The 15,935-nt window shown below is 36.8% G+C and overlaps 1 protein-coding gene across 1 annotated transcript; it reads left to right on the top strand.

The window, feature by feature from the left end:
• The first annotated feature begins 6,109 nt into the window (after positions 1-6,109).
• Positions 6,110-15,861, top strand: LOC131942555 (uncharacterized). The gene is made up of 7 exons (XM_059302450.1): positions 6,110-6,228; positions 10,366-10,550; positions 11,596-11,696; positions 11,955-12,141; positions 12,565-12,656; positions 13,001-13,059; positions 15,666-15,861. Exons 1-7 carry the CDS (start codon positions 6,110-6,112, stop codon positions 15,859-15,861), a joined length of 939 nt encoding a protein of 312 aa, XP_059158433.1.
• Positions 15,862-15,935: the final 74 nt, after the last annotated feature.

Here is a 15,935-nt window from a genome sequence, read left to right as displayed (position 1 = left end):
AAAAATAATTTAAAAAAATAAAATATTTGTGCTTAATTACTGAAAATGCTAAACGTCAAATACATCACCTCTTTTTTAAAGTCCGAAAAAAATAACCAAACAGACAGGATTTTTATAACCATATTAAATTTAGGGGTCATCCATAAATGACGTCACGCTTTTTTTGACGATTTTTACCTACCCCCTCCCCTCCGTCACACGTCGTCACAAAAAGCCAGACCCCACCCCTAAAATGACGTCACACCTCAACCTACAACCCCCCTCAAAATTGCAGTTGAATTTTTTTTAAACATCGATATTTTTCTAAAATCTTGTCTAAACTATTACAATTTATTAAAACAGTTATCTAAAATGCGAAATAACGTCTAAAATTCGTTTTCTAACATTGCTTTTTTGTAATACAAAACTGTGACTTCGTAACATCTGAACCCACCCCCCCCCCCCTCCCCCTCATCACACATCGTCACAAAATTACGGACCCCCCTCCCCCCTACGAGTTTGACGTCATTTATGGATGACCCCTTAGTTGGACCGCGCATGATTAAAAAAAATACTTAATGGGCGTCTTGAATACCTTTGAGACTATTTTCGCTTGGGTCCGTTCTCCGCTCTATTATACACACGAGCTGACCCGCTGCGTATCATACGCCGCTATTTAGTTTTTTTTTCTACTTTTCAGTAATTTATAATTTGTGAATTCGACAGTACCAATGCTGCCATTGAAAATATTTGCTTAAAAACAATAACCACCCCCCCCCCCCCCCCCACCTGAAAGCAGCCTCCTCTTAGTTACCTCCTCTAAGTTTAAAATAGTTTCAAACTAAATTATCTGCCCCTAATAGCCGTCACCAAACCCGTCTCTATGATTGTAAAATGTAAACAGAGTGAACACCGCTCACCAGATCATGTGGGGGTGGGGTGGGGGTGGTAGTGATAGTGATAGAGAGGAAGAGAGGGGACTGCAAAGGCGCGCTTGCAGCTTGTTTTCTAACTGATCCCAGAAGAGAATTATATATATAGATTGTTTGCGTTCATTGGGTGAACCATTTAGCAGTTTAATATACATTTCCTATAGCTCGATTGCACTGGAAGAGACATCCTTTTTACTGTTAAAATAGAATATTTAAGAAAGTTTAAAGGAGATTTATCCCTCTTCATTTGTTGTGTAGACAAGCAAAAAAAAAACACCATTTAGTTGGATTTGATAGTTAACTTTAGCCTGTTGACTTGTGGATCTTCCGCTACTAATTTACAGTTTACTTGTTTTTCAGAAACATGTGGAACACTCATCAACTAAACGTAGTGGAACGACGACATTCTATCACCATAGATATATAGGCTTTCATTGAAATCTAGAGCTCAAATACAGTATAGTTACAAAAATCTCATTCAATGTAGTGACTTCAATTTTAGTCATGTTTAAAATGTGTTTTTTAAATTACTTCAATAAAAGTTTTAAAATCATTAAAAAAAAACAGTTTTCAAAATTGTTGGCGTTTGTCATTTACTCTCCCTTACTGTCTTTATTTACTTTCCCTTAATATATATATATATATATATATATATATATATATATATATATATATATATATATATATATATATATATATATATATATATATATATATATATGTACACATAAGGCAGTATGGAGGTATGTATGTTGAGTCTATGTGTGTCTGTCCTTTATGACAAAAACTGCACCTTTCATCGTATCGCAATGAAAATTTGGGAAGTTTATAAAACAATACTTATGGGAAGATGTAGGGCAACACGAAATATATCAGTTCAGCTCCAGGATTCAAGTCCCACCCACCAAGCGACAGTGCACACAAGTCATCACTATACATTTATATATCAAGGTCACTGATACGTATATTAAACATATATCACCTCCACTATTGACCGTTTATCTATTTCTACCATCTAATATATTAAAACTGATTATTTAAATAATACTTGTATGCTTCCTTATTAAAAGGATCTTGAATGTTATTTTTTTCTCTATTCGTTCACTTGCTAAAATGTTGCAATGAACTCCATATGAAAAAGGAAGTCAGGCGTTCTAAAACAAATTGATACCGTAATTAGAGTCTAAGACTAAATGAAGCTTACATTAAAAAAAATAGTTAAGGAAAATGCTTTTACTATGTTAACAAATCACACATAAATTACATATGGAAAAGACTAAAATAGAGATTCGTGTAGCCTTTACCCCTCTGCCCCCCCTACCTGGGCAAATTTATTGTTAAAACAGCGAATTTTTTTGGAACATATTTACTTGATCAATTAACATTTAATGTATTAATTTTTTGCTTATAAAAACACTGTTAAAAACAAGAAATAAAGCTTCAATACCGTTTTTAACATAATTGTTTGGATGAAAAAAGCGTGTCACCTTAATTTAAAAAAAACCTTAATTTAAAAAAAAAACCTCCACCCACCACCCCGCCCCTCATACACATACTCCAGAGTTTTGACATTTCGCTATTATCTATAACATATTCATTAATCCGTCATACAAATACAGTCGTATTTTTTTTTAATGAGACCTATATCGATACTGATGAAAAAAATATGTTATCACAACTAAAAGTTTTCCCCTAACCGCACTGGCTATAGTTGCTTTCCTTAATTATATAGAACGAGCCGACCCGCGGCGTATCATACGCCGCTATTTAGTTGTTTTATTTTCTACTTTTCAGAAATTCTTAATTTGTGAATTCGACAGTACCAATGCTGCCAATTTGCTTTAAAACACTATCAGTAGCTCGTTAAGGACGATAACACCCCCCCCCCTCCTTTCCCCAACCCCTCCCCCACCCCCCCGTGAAAGCAGCCTCCTCTTAGTTACCTCCTTTCCCCTACCCCCTACCCCCCCCCCCTCCGTGAAAGCAGCCTTCTCTTAGTTACCTCCTTTAAGTTTAGAATCGTTTCAAACTAAATTATCTGCCCCTAATAGCCGTCACTAAACCCGACTCCACGAAGGTAAACAGCGTGAACCACAGCTCATCAGACCGTGTAGGGGTGGGGTGGTAGGCAGCGCATTTACAGCTTGTTTTCTAGGGTCTCCAAGAAGAGAATTATATATATAGATTTATCAAATTAGCAACAACGTCTGTTTATTTTGTATATATTAAAATGTATCAACTATAACAAAATGTCCATTAACTTTCTCCTATTGTATAAATTGTAATTTTCTAAATCTTCAAGTATTTTAAAGCACCATTGAAACTCTTTTTATGTGTAAGCACTTACATTGTATTGCACCATTTACGACGAAAGTTGTGCAGACTTTGAACGGAAGTAGATCTATATTTGTGTATAGTATTTTTCATTGTTTCATAATCAAGCTAGATCTAGATCTAGATCTATTTTGTTTTAGTTAGCGCTATACATTTAATGAAATGTATTTATTATTGAATTTGGACACCTGATAAAATGTGTACGATAGTAAAGATTACTTCATCATATTAGTATTCCGATCTACAGGTAAAGAATAAATGGAATACAGCTGTAGCTATTGGTTTGAATTCACTGAATTAGATGTTGGTTTTAAAAATGTTACCGAAATACATTAAATATGACAAATTATTGTAATAATTAGCTTTGTGAACCTTTAATCGCAGCAAGTTTTGCTATATAAACAGCGGCCATTTGTGAATTAAAGCGGTTTCCCCTGAATTTCCAAGTATAATTTACCAACAAAACAACCAAAAACAATAACTTAAAAACCGTTTTAATAACAATGTTTCAATAAATATGCTCTAAAAAGAAGAAAAAATATGATTGTCTTTATATATTTCTTTATGTCCTTCTATTTATATAACTATACATAATATATTTTTAGAAAAAGACCCTCGCTTTTCTTTCTAATATACTTTAGCGCTATTTCTGCGATATCATCTGGTCGAGTCGGTAAAGCTCATGGTTGCTAAACCGAAAAGTCTCGAGTTCGAACCCTCGGGCAGATGAGGCTCGTTAGTTGAGGACAGCCACTCTTCTAGGAGAGACAACTCCAAAATCAAACAACTGCCGCCTGGTAGTTTTTTCTTGGTTGGACAAAGGCTATGGAAGCAAATCCAAAAAGAGTTAATGGCCTTAATTGTGATGGAGGCGAGGGTCGAGCCGGCAAAAGTTCATGGTTAATATATTCGAAAAAGTCTCGAACGAAGAAAAAGAAGAAGAAGAATCTGGATTCATTATTATGACGTTTCCCTCAATCCCTCTTAACTGTCTATCATTGGACCTGGTGTTAGGTCAGTCGAAAGACTCCAATAATCTGCTGGTAGTGGTTGTTAATTTTCAGCATTGATCAGATCTTTGTGAATCTGTCTGAAGCATAAATATGTCAGTGAGATGGTTACCATATTATTATAACTTTGAATAGGATACCTTTCATATATGACTTTCATGGCATTTATATATTTTTTCCTCTGGAAACTTCATGCCATAGTAAGATTTTCCAGATATTGTTTATGTCTAGGCCATAAAAAGCCTTTTCAAAATAAACCAATAATTCATTGAGGGGGTTATTCCATTCAGAGTTTTGCTCTAGTATTTATGTTCAATTATGGGACGGAGTAGTCTAGCGGTAGAGAGCTTGACTGCTAACTCGAAAGTCTCGAGTTCGAATCCGGGTTCAAGTCAGTAGACCGTCTCTGAGTCCACCCAACTCTGATGGTACCTAACTCACGTTAGGGAAAGTAAAGGCGGCTGGGCATAGTGCTGACCACACTATCTCTTCTTATGCCTAGGTCACAGAAACAGGTGAACTCTACTTCACTAGCCCCAAAGACCGTCAGGTTTGAAAGGGAAACTTTATTTTTTAAATGTATGTTCAATGCAACGTGGGCTATAATTACATGAAAAAAAATTACAAACGTTTTTCGCGTAAAAGCTGAAAATTAATTATGTTTTCAATTTTCTCTTGACAGACTGAAAGTTTTTAAATATCTTTAGATCCTCATGCTGTATGTCAAAACACGACTTGGTCAAACTTAACCATCGTCATCGATTTAAAGACTAGATTTCAAGATTAAATGTGGCTAGCAATCTTCAAATCAGGCATCCTTGTATAATGATATAAACTGATGCAGTTTGTAACTTCACAGAAGGCATCATGGTATAATGATATAAACGAATGCGGCATGCAATTTCGACAGTAGGCATCATGGTATAATGATATAAGCTAATGCAGCTAGCAATTTTGACAGCAGACATCATGGTATAATGACATAAGCTAATGCAGCTAGAAATTTTGACAGCAGGCACCATGGTATAATGAAATAAACAAATGCGGCTAGCAATCTTGATTTAAAGACATTGTTACAAACAGAACACAATAATTCGAAACTGGGATGACACTCTCTGCTACATGACTCCACTGACGTACATTAAACGCCTAGTTCAGGTGTTACTCGTTATGATCTCAGTTGAGCCGATTCTCGTCGTGAGCCAGTTGAGCTTTACCTGCAACTCTGCAACTGATCCCGGCAGCTGTTTGTGCACGGAGAAGGTAATCTACTGCCAGAGCCGGAATCCGCTGTTGGAGAGTGTACCGCTGAACCTCCGAACTAAAGCTGAGACCATGTGAGTATGGTGGTGATGGCGTCAGGGTGAGGTGTGAGTATGGTGGTGATGGCGTCAGGGTGAGGTGTGAGTATGGTGGTGATGGCGTCAGGGAGGGGTGTGAGTATGGTGGTGATGGTGTCAGGGAGGGGTGTAAGTATGGTGGTGATGACGTTAGATTGAGAGTATGGTGGTGATGGCGTCAGGGAGGGGTGTAAGTATGGTGGTGACGGCGTTATGGGAAGGGTGTGAGTATGGTGGTGATGGCGTTATGGGAAGGGTGTGAGTATGGTGGTGATGGCGTTATGGGAAGGGTGTGAGTATGGTGGTGATGGTGTCAGGGAGGGATGTGAGTATAGTGGTGATGACGTTAGATTGAGAGTATGGTGGTGATGGCGTCAGAGAGGGGTGTGAGTATGGTGGTGATGGTGTCAGGGAGGGATGTGAGTATGGTGGTGATGACGTTAGATTGAGAGTATGGTGGTGATGGCGTCAGAGAGGGGTGTGAGTATGGTGGTGATGACGTTAGATTGAGAGTATGGTGGTGATGGCGTCAGAGAGGGGTGTGAGTATGGTGGTGATGGCGTTATGGGAGGGGTGTGAGTATGGTGGTGATGACGTCATGGAGCTGGTAACAGTGGAATGTTTTACCTCAAGGTTGGTCCCATTTATATATTCAACTTCTACCTATTTTTTAAAAAATAAAACCATTTATAAAGAGGGATTCTTTTAAATATAATAATACAGTGAGGGAGATACATGAAACTTAAGGGGAAAGAGGACTTGACTTACATGACTTAAACCTTTGTAGCACCTGTTGAGCAAAGGGCTGCTTCTCACACTTCTCCACCGGACTCGGGTTTGGTAAAAGTAAGATCCATTTTCAAACCTGACGGTCTATAGGGCAAATGAAGTAGAGTTCACTTGTTTCTCTGACCTCGGCATATGAAGAGATAGTGTGGTCAGCACTATGCCCAGCCGTCTTTACTTTCCCTAACGTGAGTTAGGTACCCATCAGATTTGGGTGGACTCAGGGACGGTCTACTGACTTGAACCCGGATTTGAACTCGAGAGTTACGGGTTTGCGGTCCAGCTCCCTACCACTAGACCACTCCGTCCCACGGACTCGGGTTTTGGCTGCTCTCTTTATCAGTGCCCTCGTAAGCCCAGCGGTCTTTGCCTCTTCCTCTACCGTTCTTCTCCGCTATCTCTTTGGCCGACCCACTTTGATTCTTCCCTGGGGATTCCAGTTGTGTTTGCGAGATGATCTTCTTCCCTTCTCATGGCCTGTCCAGTCTATCCCCATTTACAAGCTTTGGTGTCCATATCTATTGGCTGTTGCTTTCTAATTGACCATATAACTTTATTTAATAGAGGAGAGGGGGAGGTTGGGGGGCGCTACCAATTTTTTAAAGTGGGAGGGGGGATTTGAATGTGAGCTTTATATAAATTATATATATTTCTGTTTTGCTCGAGGGGGGGGGGGGAGATACGTAGAAGAAAAAAAGAACTATGTATAATTGATTGTGTTCAAATAAGTTAATTGGTTTAATGGTAGAGCGTTCGACTGCTAACCCTAATTTCTTAAGTTCTGAACCCAGACACTAGGAGTTATATCTATATAATTATTAATGTACTATTCAACTTAGAGGTCTAATACAGTACACCTGTTTCCATTACCTCGGCATTTGAATAGATGGTGTGTTCAGTCAGTCAGGTACCCATAAAAGCTGAATGGACCCAGGGGCGTCGTAAGGCCTTAAACCCGGAACTGAAGTCGAGTTCAATCGGGTTAGCATTCGAAAGCTCAACCAAGTGAACCCACCGTCCCAAATAGTATAAAGGGAAAACGGGTACTAGAACACAGTGGCGTAGCGAGGTCGGGTGTCACCCGGTGCGGCACTTAATGGTGTCACCCCCCCAGAGGCATAGAGACCCTTCCCAGGGACAAACTTTCAAATTTTCGATTTGCACCCCCCCCCCCCCTCAAACTTTCGATTTGCACCCCCCCCTCAAGTTTTCGATTTGCACCCCCCCTCAAACTTTCGATTTGCACCCCCCCCTCGAGTTTTTTCTCTATATATTTTGCTATTTTTCGCCTTGGTGTCACCCCCCTAAATGGTGTCACCCGGTGCGGTCCGCACCCCCCGCCCCCCCCCCTCGCTACGCCCCTGCTAGAACACATAACTGTTTGTGTTTCTTCTACAGAAATTTATCCAATAACGAAATTAAACGGATACAAGAGAACGATTTTAGGAACGTCGATAAAACAGAGAATATGTAAGTAGGTAAAACAAGGGTACGGTGTTAAATTAGAATCCGAAAATTTAGGGAAGGTTTCTCGTTTAGAATAGCAAGTATATATATATATATATATATATATATATATATATATATATATATATATATATATATATATATATATATAGATAGATAGATATAGATATAGATATATATATATATATATATATAGATATATATATATATATAGATATATATATAAATATATATAAGTGTTTCATGTTTGATTTTTCAGAATCCTCTCTCACAATGAAATTTCCAGTATCCACAAGAACGCCTTTCTAAGTTTAACATCGCTGCGAAAATTGTAATTTATATTTCTTTTTCTTTTTTTTAATTCCCTGACTTCTACACTATTGAAATTTAAAAAAACCGTTAAAAGTGTTCAGAACTTTACGTTTTTCAATATGCATATTTTACAACTAAAGATTATCTACACACACACACACACACACACACGCACGCACGCACGCACGCACGCACGCGCACACACACACACACACACACGCACGCACGCACGCACACTCTGCTGCCGCTAATATGAATATCCTCGACATTTCGTATACCAATAGCCCTGTTACATTAATTTTCCAGAAAGTTCTAGTGTACTGCTAGTAACAATGACCCCGTTTCATGTGATTTAAAGAAAACATTTAGTATATTGGAAATGTTAATAAATTTATATTTTAAGCGTGTCAGTTTAAAATAAATTTTCAGGCTCTTGGATGGGAATAACCTAATGTCGTTTACTTCGGATACATTGAATATACGGAACTTATTCTCGCTACAAACTTTGTAAGTAGTTACAATTATTATTTGTAGTATGTAGGGCCTACTTAAAATAAACACGGGTATGCCTTTATTGAGGAATAAACATAAGTAGGCTATCTAAGTAGAATAAGTAGTCGGGCTGTAAGTAGGAAATCAAATTCAAATATCAAGTTGAAAAAATGATAATATTTAAAAAGTAAGGAAGAATTTCAATGTAATCGGGATCAATATGCTTGGAATGAAATGGATTATGGTTTAGAGGTAGGTATAAAAGCTGGATAGTGGTGTTGAAAGTGGGGGGTGGGGGGGATTTTAATGTTTTATTAGAGATTAAATGTTATGAATAAGAGGTGAGAGTGAGGACTGGGTTTGGGGGGTGGGGGGGGGGGGGGGGAAATTGGGCGTTGCGTTTTGTGGATTTAGGTTGGATTGTAGGTTTTAGTGTAGATGTTAAAAGACGAACATGTGTGTTTGGAGGTTAGCGTGGAAAAAAAGGGGGGTGCATGGGTTGATGGGGTTTTAATTAGGGATATGGGATAGTGGTAGACCAACTTTGACAAGCTAATGACGTTGATGGTTGGTATACTTCCGTGGTTGGAATACAATATTGAAAATCTCGAAAATTTAGCTTACCGAAAACTCAAATATTACAAATAGTAATGTTTTTGTTTTTAAAATTTATTTTAATTTTAAATGATTGAAAATATTATTGCCAGCATATGCTTATTCGAAATTACTATTGACATAAAAATTAATTGAAGCTTAATATTTAAATTATATTAATGGGCGCAGGTGTCATAAAATTTTTGAAATTGAATTTTTAATCCAATTATCTAAATCTCTTATGATTTTTAATTTATAAAAAAGTTAATGGTTACTTACATTATTTTTTTCCTTTACCTTTCAACTCACACACACTATTAGCTAAAAAATTCCATTATTTTAAAATCAGGAATTTAAGCAGAAATCCAATCGGACATATCGATGCTAGATCTCTACTGAACATCGCTAATTTTCAAGTCGTAACGTAAGTTGTAGCTGATATTATTCTTGCAAAGAATAATTTTATCTTAATTAAGCCCGCCCTATTTTTAGTGGAGCTGTTAACATTTAGCAATGCTCTCTATGGGGTCGTCCATAAATGACGTCACACTCGTAGGGGGAATGGGGGTGGGGGGGGTCCGTAATTTTGTGACGGTGTGTGATGAAGTGGGGGGGGGGGGTTCAAATGGTGCGACGTCACACTTTTGGAATTTAAAAAACCAATGTTAGAAAACGAATTTTTTACGTTTTTTTCGCGTTTTAGAAAACTGTATTAATAAATTGTAACAGGAATTGATTAAAATACTCTCTTTTGACAGAGTTTAGACAAGATTTTGGAAAAATGTTAAAAAATTCAACTGCAATTTTGAGGGGGGGGGGGGGGTGTAGGCTGAGGTGTGACGTAATTTTAGTGGGGGGGGGGGGGGTCTGGCTTTTTGTGTCGATGTGTGACGGAGAGGAGGGAGGTAAAAATCGTCAAAAAAGCGTGACGTCATTTATTTATGACCCCCCTTATGTGTTGTTGAGATCTTCATACGGAAAAATGGTGGGGGGGGGGGGAGGTGTGGCCGATAGGGATAAATGGTGGGGGAGGTTTGGCTTAAAAGTCGATATTCGTGGACATGTAAATTAGTGTTACATTGTATAATTAATTTCGAACGTGTTCTTTTTTTTGTTCAGAGTTATCGACTCACAAAGTTTCCTCTGCACGTGCCCGTTGCTACAGATAAGGAGTGAACTCATGGCCATGTTTTCCAGATTAGCGGTTGAGACAGCCCTGAGCGATATCTACTGCAATAAGGGTACCGATATGTCGTCGCTCTTTACTTTACGTATGGAGGATGCTAAATTTCTTCAGTGCATTGGTAAACTTTTAAAATGTTCATCATTTTTTCATGGAATATATAAAATTGTCTTTAACTGTTTCTATGAACTCTGTTTAACGGGAGGAGGGGGGGGGTAGTGCGGTCAACACTTTGCTCAGCCGCCTTCGTTTCCTAAACCTTAGTAATCATAGCTATATGGACTTAATGACGTACATGCTCAACCCCGTGTTCTGAACTCGTTACGTGCGCTAAATCAAATAGTGGTCTAAGTTGTGAATGGCGTATAGTTAAACCTCAACACTATCGTTTGTTTAAACATCAGCAGAGCCAAAGGTTACAGTTGGGGATATAGTTAAATGTCAACACTAGCAAATGGTATAGTTGGGTATAATTAAACCTCCACATTGCCATCTGTTATAGTTATACCTCAACACTACCATATGTTGTAGTTGTATATAGTTCAACCCCACACAATCATGTATTGTAGTTGGTGATAGTTAACCTTCAACACGAACAGATGTTGAATTTGGCTATACTTAACACTCAACACAACCATATTTTAGTGTTGGGTATAGTTAAACCTCAACAGGTCCATATGTTATATTTGGATATAGTTAAACCTCAACAGATACATATGCTATATTTGGATATAGTTAAACATCAACACTTACATATGTTTTATTTGGATATAGTTAAACCTCAACAGTTCCATATGTTATATTTGGATATAGTTAAACCTCAACAGTTCCATATGTTATATTTGGATATATTTAAACCTCAACCGTTACATCTTATATCTGGATATAGTTAAACCTCAACAGTTACATATGTTATATTTGTGTATAATTAAAAACATATTATTTTTGTTTATAAATAAAATCATGTTATATGCGTGTACAGTTAAACCTCAACAGCGCCAAATGTTGAAGTTAGGTGTAGTTAAACATTAACATTGCCATATGTTATAGTTATACCTCACTACTACATATTGCAGTTGTATATAGTGAAACCATAACACTGCCCTATGTTGAAAATGGGTACAGTTAAACCATAACACTGTCATATGTTGTTTTCTCACCCACAGGCACACCCACTGTGTACGCCCCAGCAATGTCGTGCCCATGGTGTAACGGAGTCAACTCACTTGTATGGTGTAAAATGAATATCACGTGTGTCGGTGAAGCCGTGAGTCGAAATATCTAAGTTTTAGTTTAGTATGTGTGAGTTAAGTAGTTGAGTGTAGTGCCCCCCAACCCCCCGAAGAGATGTCTCGAAGAAACTGAATATAACTAAGAATATTTTTTCAAACAGGCATGCTTACACCGAAGATTCCGTTCCTAACGAAAGTATTTTACTAGTATAAATAAAGTAATTTGAAGTTGGCTGTTTAAGTAATGTTTCATTAAGTGACACATTGTTGTTCTTTTTTTTCTCTTCATGCAGGCTTTCTGTGAGTCTACATACCTTTTTAACAATGCAGGCAATTTTATTTCATCCCACTGTCAAAAAAGAACAGTCTGCCTAGATGAGGAGAGGAACAACCGAAAGAGTTGCATCTTCAACGGCACCACACAAATCAGATGTACCTACTGCAGTTATGGGGAGGTCGATGAGCCGATTATTGATGGAGGTAATTAAGTCCTTAGTAGTCGTGTGAACGGAGAGGTGGGATTGTAGCGCTCGTGACTTCTAACGCTCAAGTCTCCAGTTCAGATCTCGAGCTCAAGAAAGGGAAACGAAAAAGTCCGTGTAGAGAACTGACCACAGTTTCCCCCATGCCGACGTGATTGAAACAGATGAACTCTACTTCATCTGATTTATTAGTGACGGACACAAACAAGTTAAAATATTATGCTGAAATAAGATAAAATTAAATTTTAACAAAACAATATAGCGTTTTGAGTAAGGTTTTTAAAAAACTGCATAGAAGCCTGATAGCGTACAACTAGTAAAATAGATGGCTTTTTCCGGTACTAATTGCTATCGTATTTTAAATTAAAACAAGTAAAATAGCTTGCTTTTCCTACCACTAATTGCTATCTTATTCGTACAGGTTTATTTACAGAGCACCATTTTTTCCTGAGTTTCATTAAGGAACGGGCGCACTCCGAAGAATATTCTGACAATGATCGTATAGCAAGTTCTGTAAGCTACTACTATTATTAGCCTACAGCATACACACAAACACACACACGCACGCACGCACGCACGCACGCACGAACACACACACACACACATATATATATATATATATATATATATATATATATATATATATATATATATATATATATATATATATATATACATATAATAGATAGATAGATATAAGCTAAGATAAAGACTTTTTTTAAAATAAAGTCATTTCCTTTTAATTCCGTTTAACTATATTTTAATTTTCTTTATAGTATTATCATTAATGTACATGAAGACAGTAAGCGACACAGTGGTCTTCAACACTCATGATTTTGTTATTTCATATTTTCAAGATCAGACGTACGCTGCACAATTTTTATGGTGGGATTGTTGTACGGGTACAAGACTACTTGTAGGTGACATTAATGTGGGATGTTTTTTTTATTATCTTTACTGTCACAAAAGACTTAATTTTTGTTTTACATTTCTGTCAAGTACTTAAGGTAGATATGCAGTTGTAATAAATTTAAATAAAAGTTATACCTTATCAAAAGACAAACACGTATACAGAGTTTCTTCCAGGCATCTCTTCGTTGGGGTAAAAAAATTTACCGCCCCCGCCCCCCCCCCCCCCCCCCCGAACGAAATGAAATTTATATAATTTATATAGTAAATATATACTTTTAAAAGTGTCCGGCCCCCCCCCCCCCCCCCCGAAGAAAGTCTACCGCCCCCCCCCCAAATTTCAAGTGCCCCCCGGAGAATAAAGTCTGGAAGAAACACTGCACGTATAGCAGCACTTTAGGATTAGAGACGGTTTGTTTTGAATCACGAGCAAAGTAAATTAAAGATACGAGGAACTGTTATAGAGGGCTTCAAAATTAGTCAAAAATAATCACTATGAAAAAATGTGTTAATTTTTGTGCTTCGGATCTGTTCAAATATTGTAGTCTAGCTTAATTCTGCATTGTTCTGAAATGGAAGAAAAAGTAAACCCGTTTTAAGAAGTTTTATTCAATAGCTGGGCAAGAGTAAGTAAAAAAAATGATGCAACTAAAAGTGAAAAGAAAAGAGATAAAAAAGTATACAGTAGCATTTAAGCCTAGTTATGTTCGGTGAAGATTAGATATTTAAATTAGTTGTAACGGTAGATGTAGCATTTAGTGTGTAAATAAATTAAACTGACAGAAAGTGTTTACAATGAACAGTGTAGAGAGCAGGGGCGGAACTACAGTGCCGCCAGACCCCGCAATGCGGGGGGGCCCACGCCGTTTGGGGGCCCACAACCGACCATAATCAATTTCTTTATAGTTAAAAAATAATTTTCTTGTAAAAAAACAAACAGATCTACTACAATAGTGATGTTCTACAGTAGCTATAAACACACGCTGTTTCGTAAAGGAAAACAAGGTAATTAAACAGTCTAGTGACAATTTTAGCGCAATTTCCTTATGTTATCTAAAAATAGCTGTGTTGTAGCGTAAATCAAGAGCAGGGTTAGTAAAACCATTGGTTAAAATACATGTTTTATTTACAATAGAGTTACATGACTAAAAACCATTGCGCGCCTAGCTACTGAACGTGATGACGCAGCCATTGAACGTGACGGCGCAGCTATTGAACGTGATGACGCGTGTGGTGCGGTTGGAAAAAATGCCTACTAATTCTTTCCAAATTTTAATTAATTCAAAAAAATTTTTGTGACCGAATGAAAGGATATTTTTGAAAACTTTCTTCGGCAATATTGTTCTAAATTATGGCAGGAATCGATTGGTACATGTTTCAAGTCGCTAAGTGGTCTGGTTGCCGAGATATGGGCTAAAAACTGCTTTTTTTCGAGGTTTTTTGGCTTTTCCGGGAAATCCATGAAAGAAACCCGGAATTTTTATGGCCTATGTTCATCCTCGTAACTTGCTTAACATAATTGCTTTTGGAACTAGTCATCGATATTGCTTCGTTGAGGAGGAGATACGACTTAAAGATGCGGACACACATCCATCCATCCATCCATACATCCAGAAATGACGGGTTAATAAACGCAATTCTCCAGAATGGAAATTGCGCTAAAAATATATAGGCTACATGAGTTGTAGTGTGAAAAACAGGCAAACGTTCAAACCACTTCCATGACTTATTTCCCTTTTTTTTAAATAGTCAAATATGTGTGCTCTTAAGAAACTTTTAATAGATTTGCACTAAACAAATTAAAAAGCAATTACTTCACTTAATTATTAGTTTAAAAAATACTTAATAAAGAATGAAATAGTATAAAAAGGAAATGTATTAAAAGCTAATAATACAAATACAAAAAAACTGTAAAATAAACGTAAGGCGAGAAACCATTACACATACAAAGCTTTCATGCTTCATATTCTTTTGACCGACTTACCAATTAGCAAACATGTCAAACATTAAAACAGAGAATTTCAAAATAGACTTATAGCTACTCACAGAAATGATGTGCTGTTGTATCATGATTTAATTAAAAATAAAAACTAAGAAATTTTTATTTTTTCAAATTTCGAACAAGCCCGCATTGAGTATTCTATGTTCGTATTCTGTTTATTTTTGTTTATATATATATATATATATATATATATATATATATATATATATATATATATATATATATATATATATGTATATATATATATATAAATATACATATATGGGGCCCAAAATTTTTTTTTGCGGGGTGGCCCAATTTTTCTAGTTCCGCCACTGGTAGAGAGTAACCAAGTATAGCTCCTATCTATTACCCCTTTACCTCTTCTAGCATCTTCCGTATGTTCAATTCGTTATAATCTTACCTTCTAACGCTTTAAAAATGTGTGTGTGGGGGAGGGGGACATATATTTTAACCGTTTTCACACTATTACAGTAATTGTCGAAAGTTTTCTTAAACTATAATAGGTGAAAGTATCACATATTTTAACACGAATATGGTACACGCCACCTCTACACTATTTACAGAAGTACGCAATAATTTTCAATAATTTTCAAATATTCGGCTTCAAGCCCAGTTGCTGTTGACGATAAAGTCCGGGTCTCTGCTATTATCTACGTCACTGTTCTCAACATTCAAAATGTGAAAGAGCTCAAAGAAAAAATCGCCAAGGATTTTCTAGACAAAGTACACGAAGATGCAGGCTACTTCAAGGACCAAAATGTAGATCCAAGCTCCATATTTCTTGCAGATTCAGGTATTTCTTAGGACTTGTTAGAAATAAAGTAGCGTTCATAATATTGTCAATGTCATACAATCTTTATCTATACATATATTTAATA

Source organism: Physella acuta, unplaced genomic scaffold (assembly GCF_028476545.2).
Source record: "Physella acuta isolate Inbredline_101_S28 unplaced genomic scaffold, ASM2847654v3 ptg000412l, whole genome shotgun sequence".
Lineage (NCBI taxonomy): Eukaryota > Metazoa > Mollusca > Gastropoda > Physidae > Physella > Physella acuta.
Note: the sequence above shows the minus strand (reverse complement) of the source record. Positions and strands in the feature narration are given on the sequence as shown.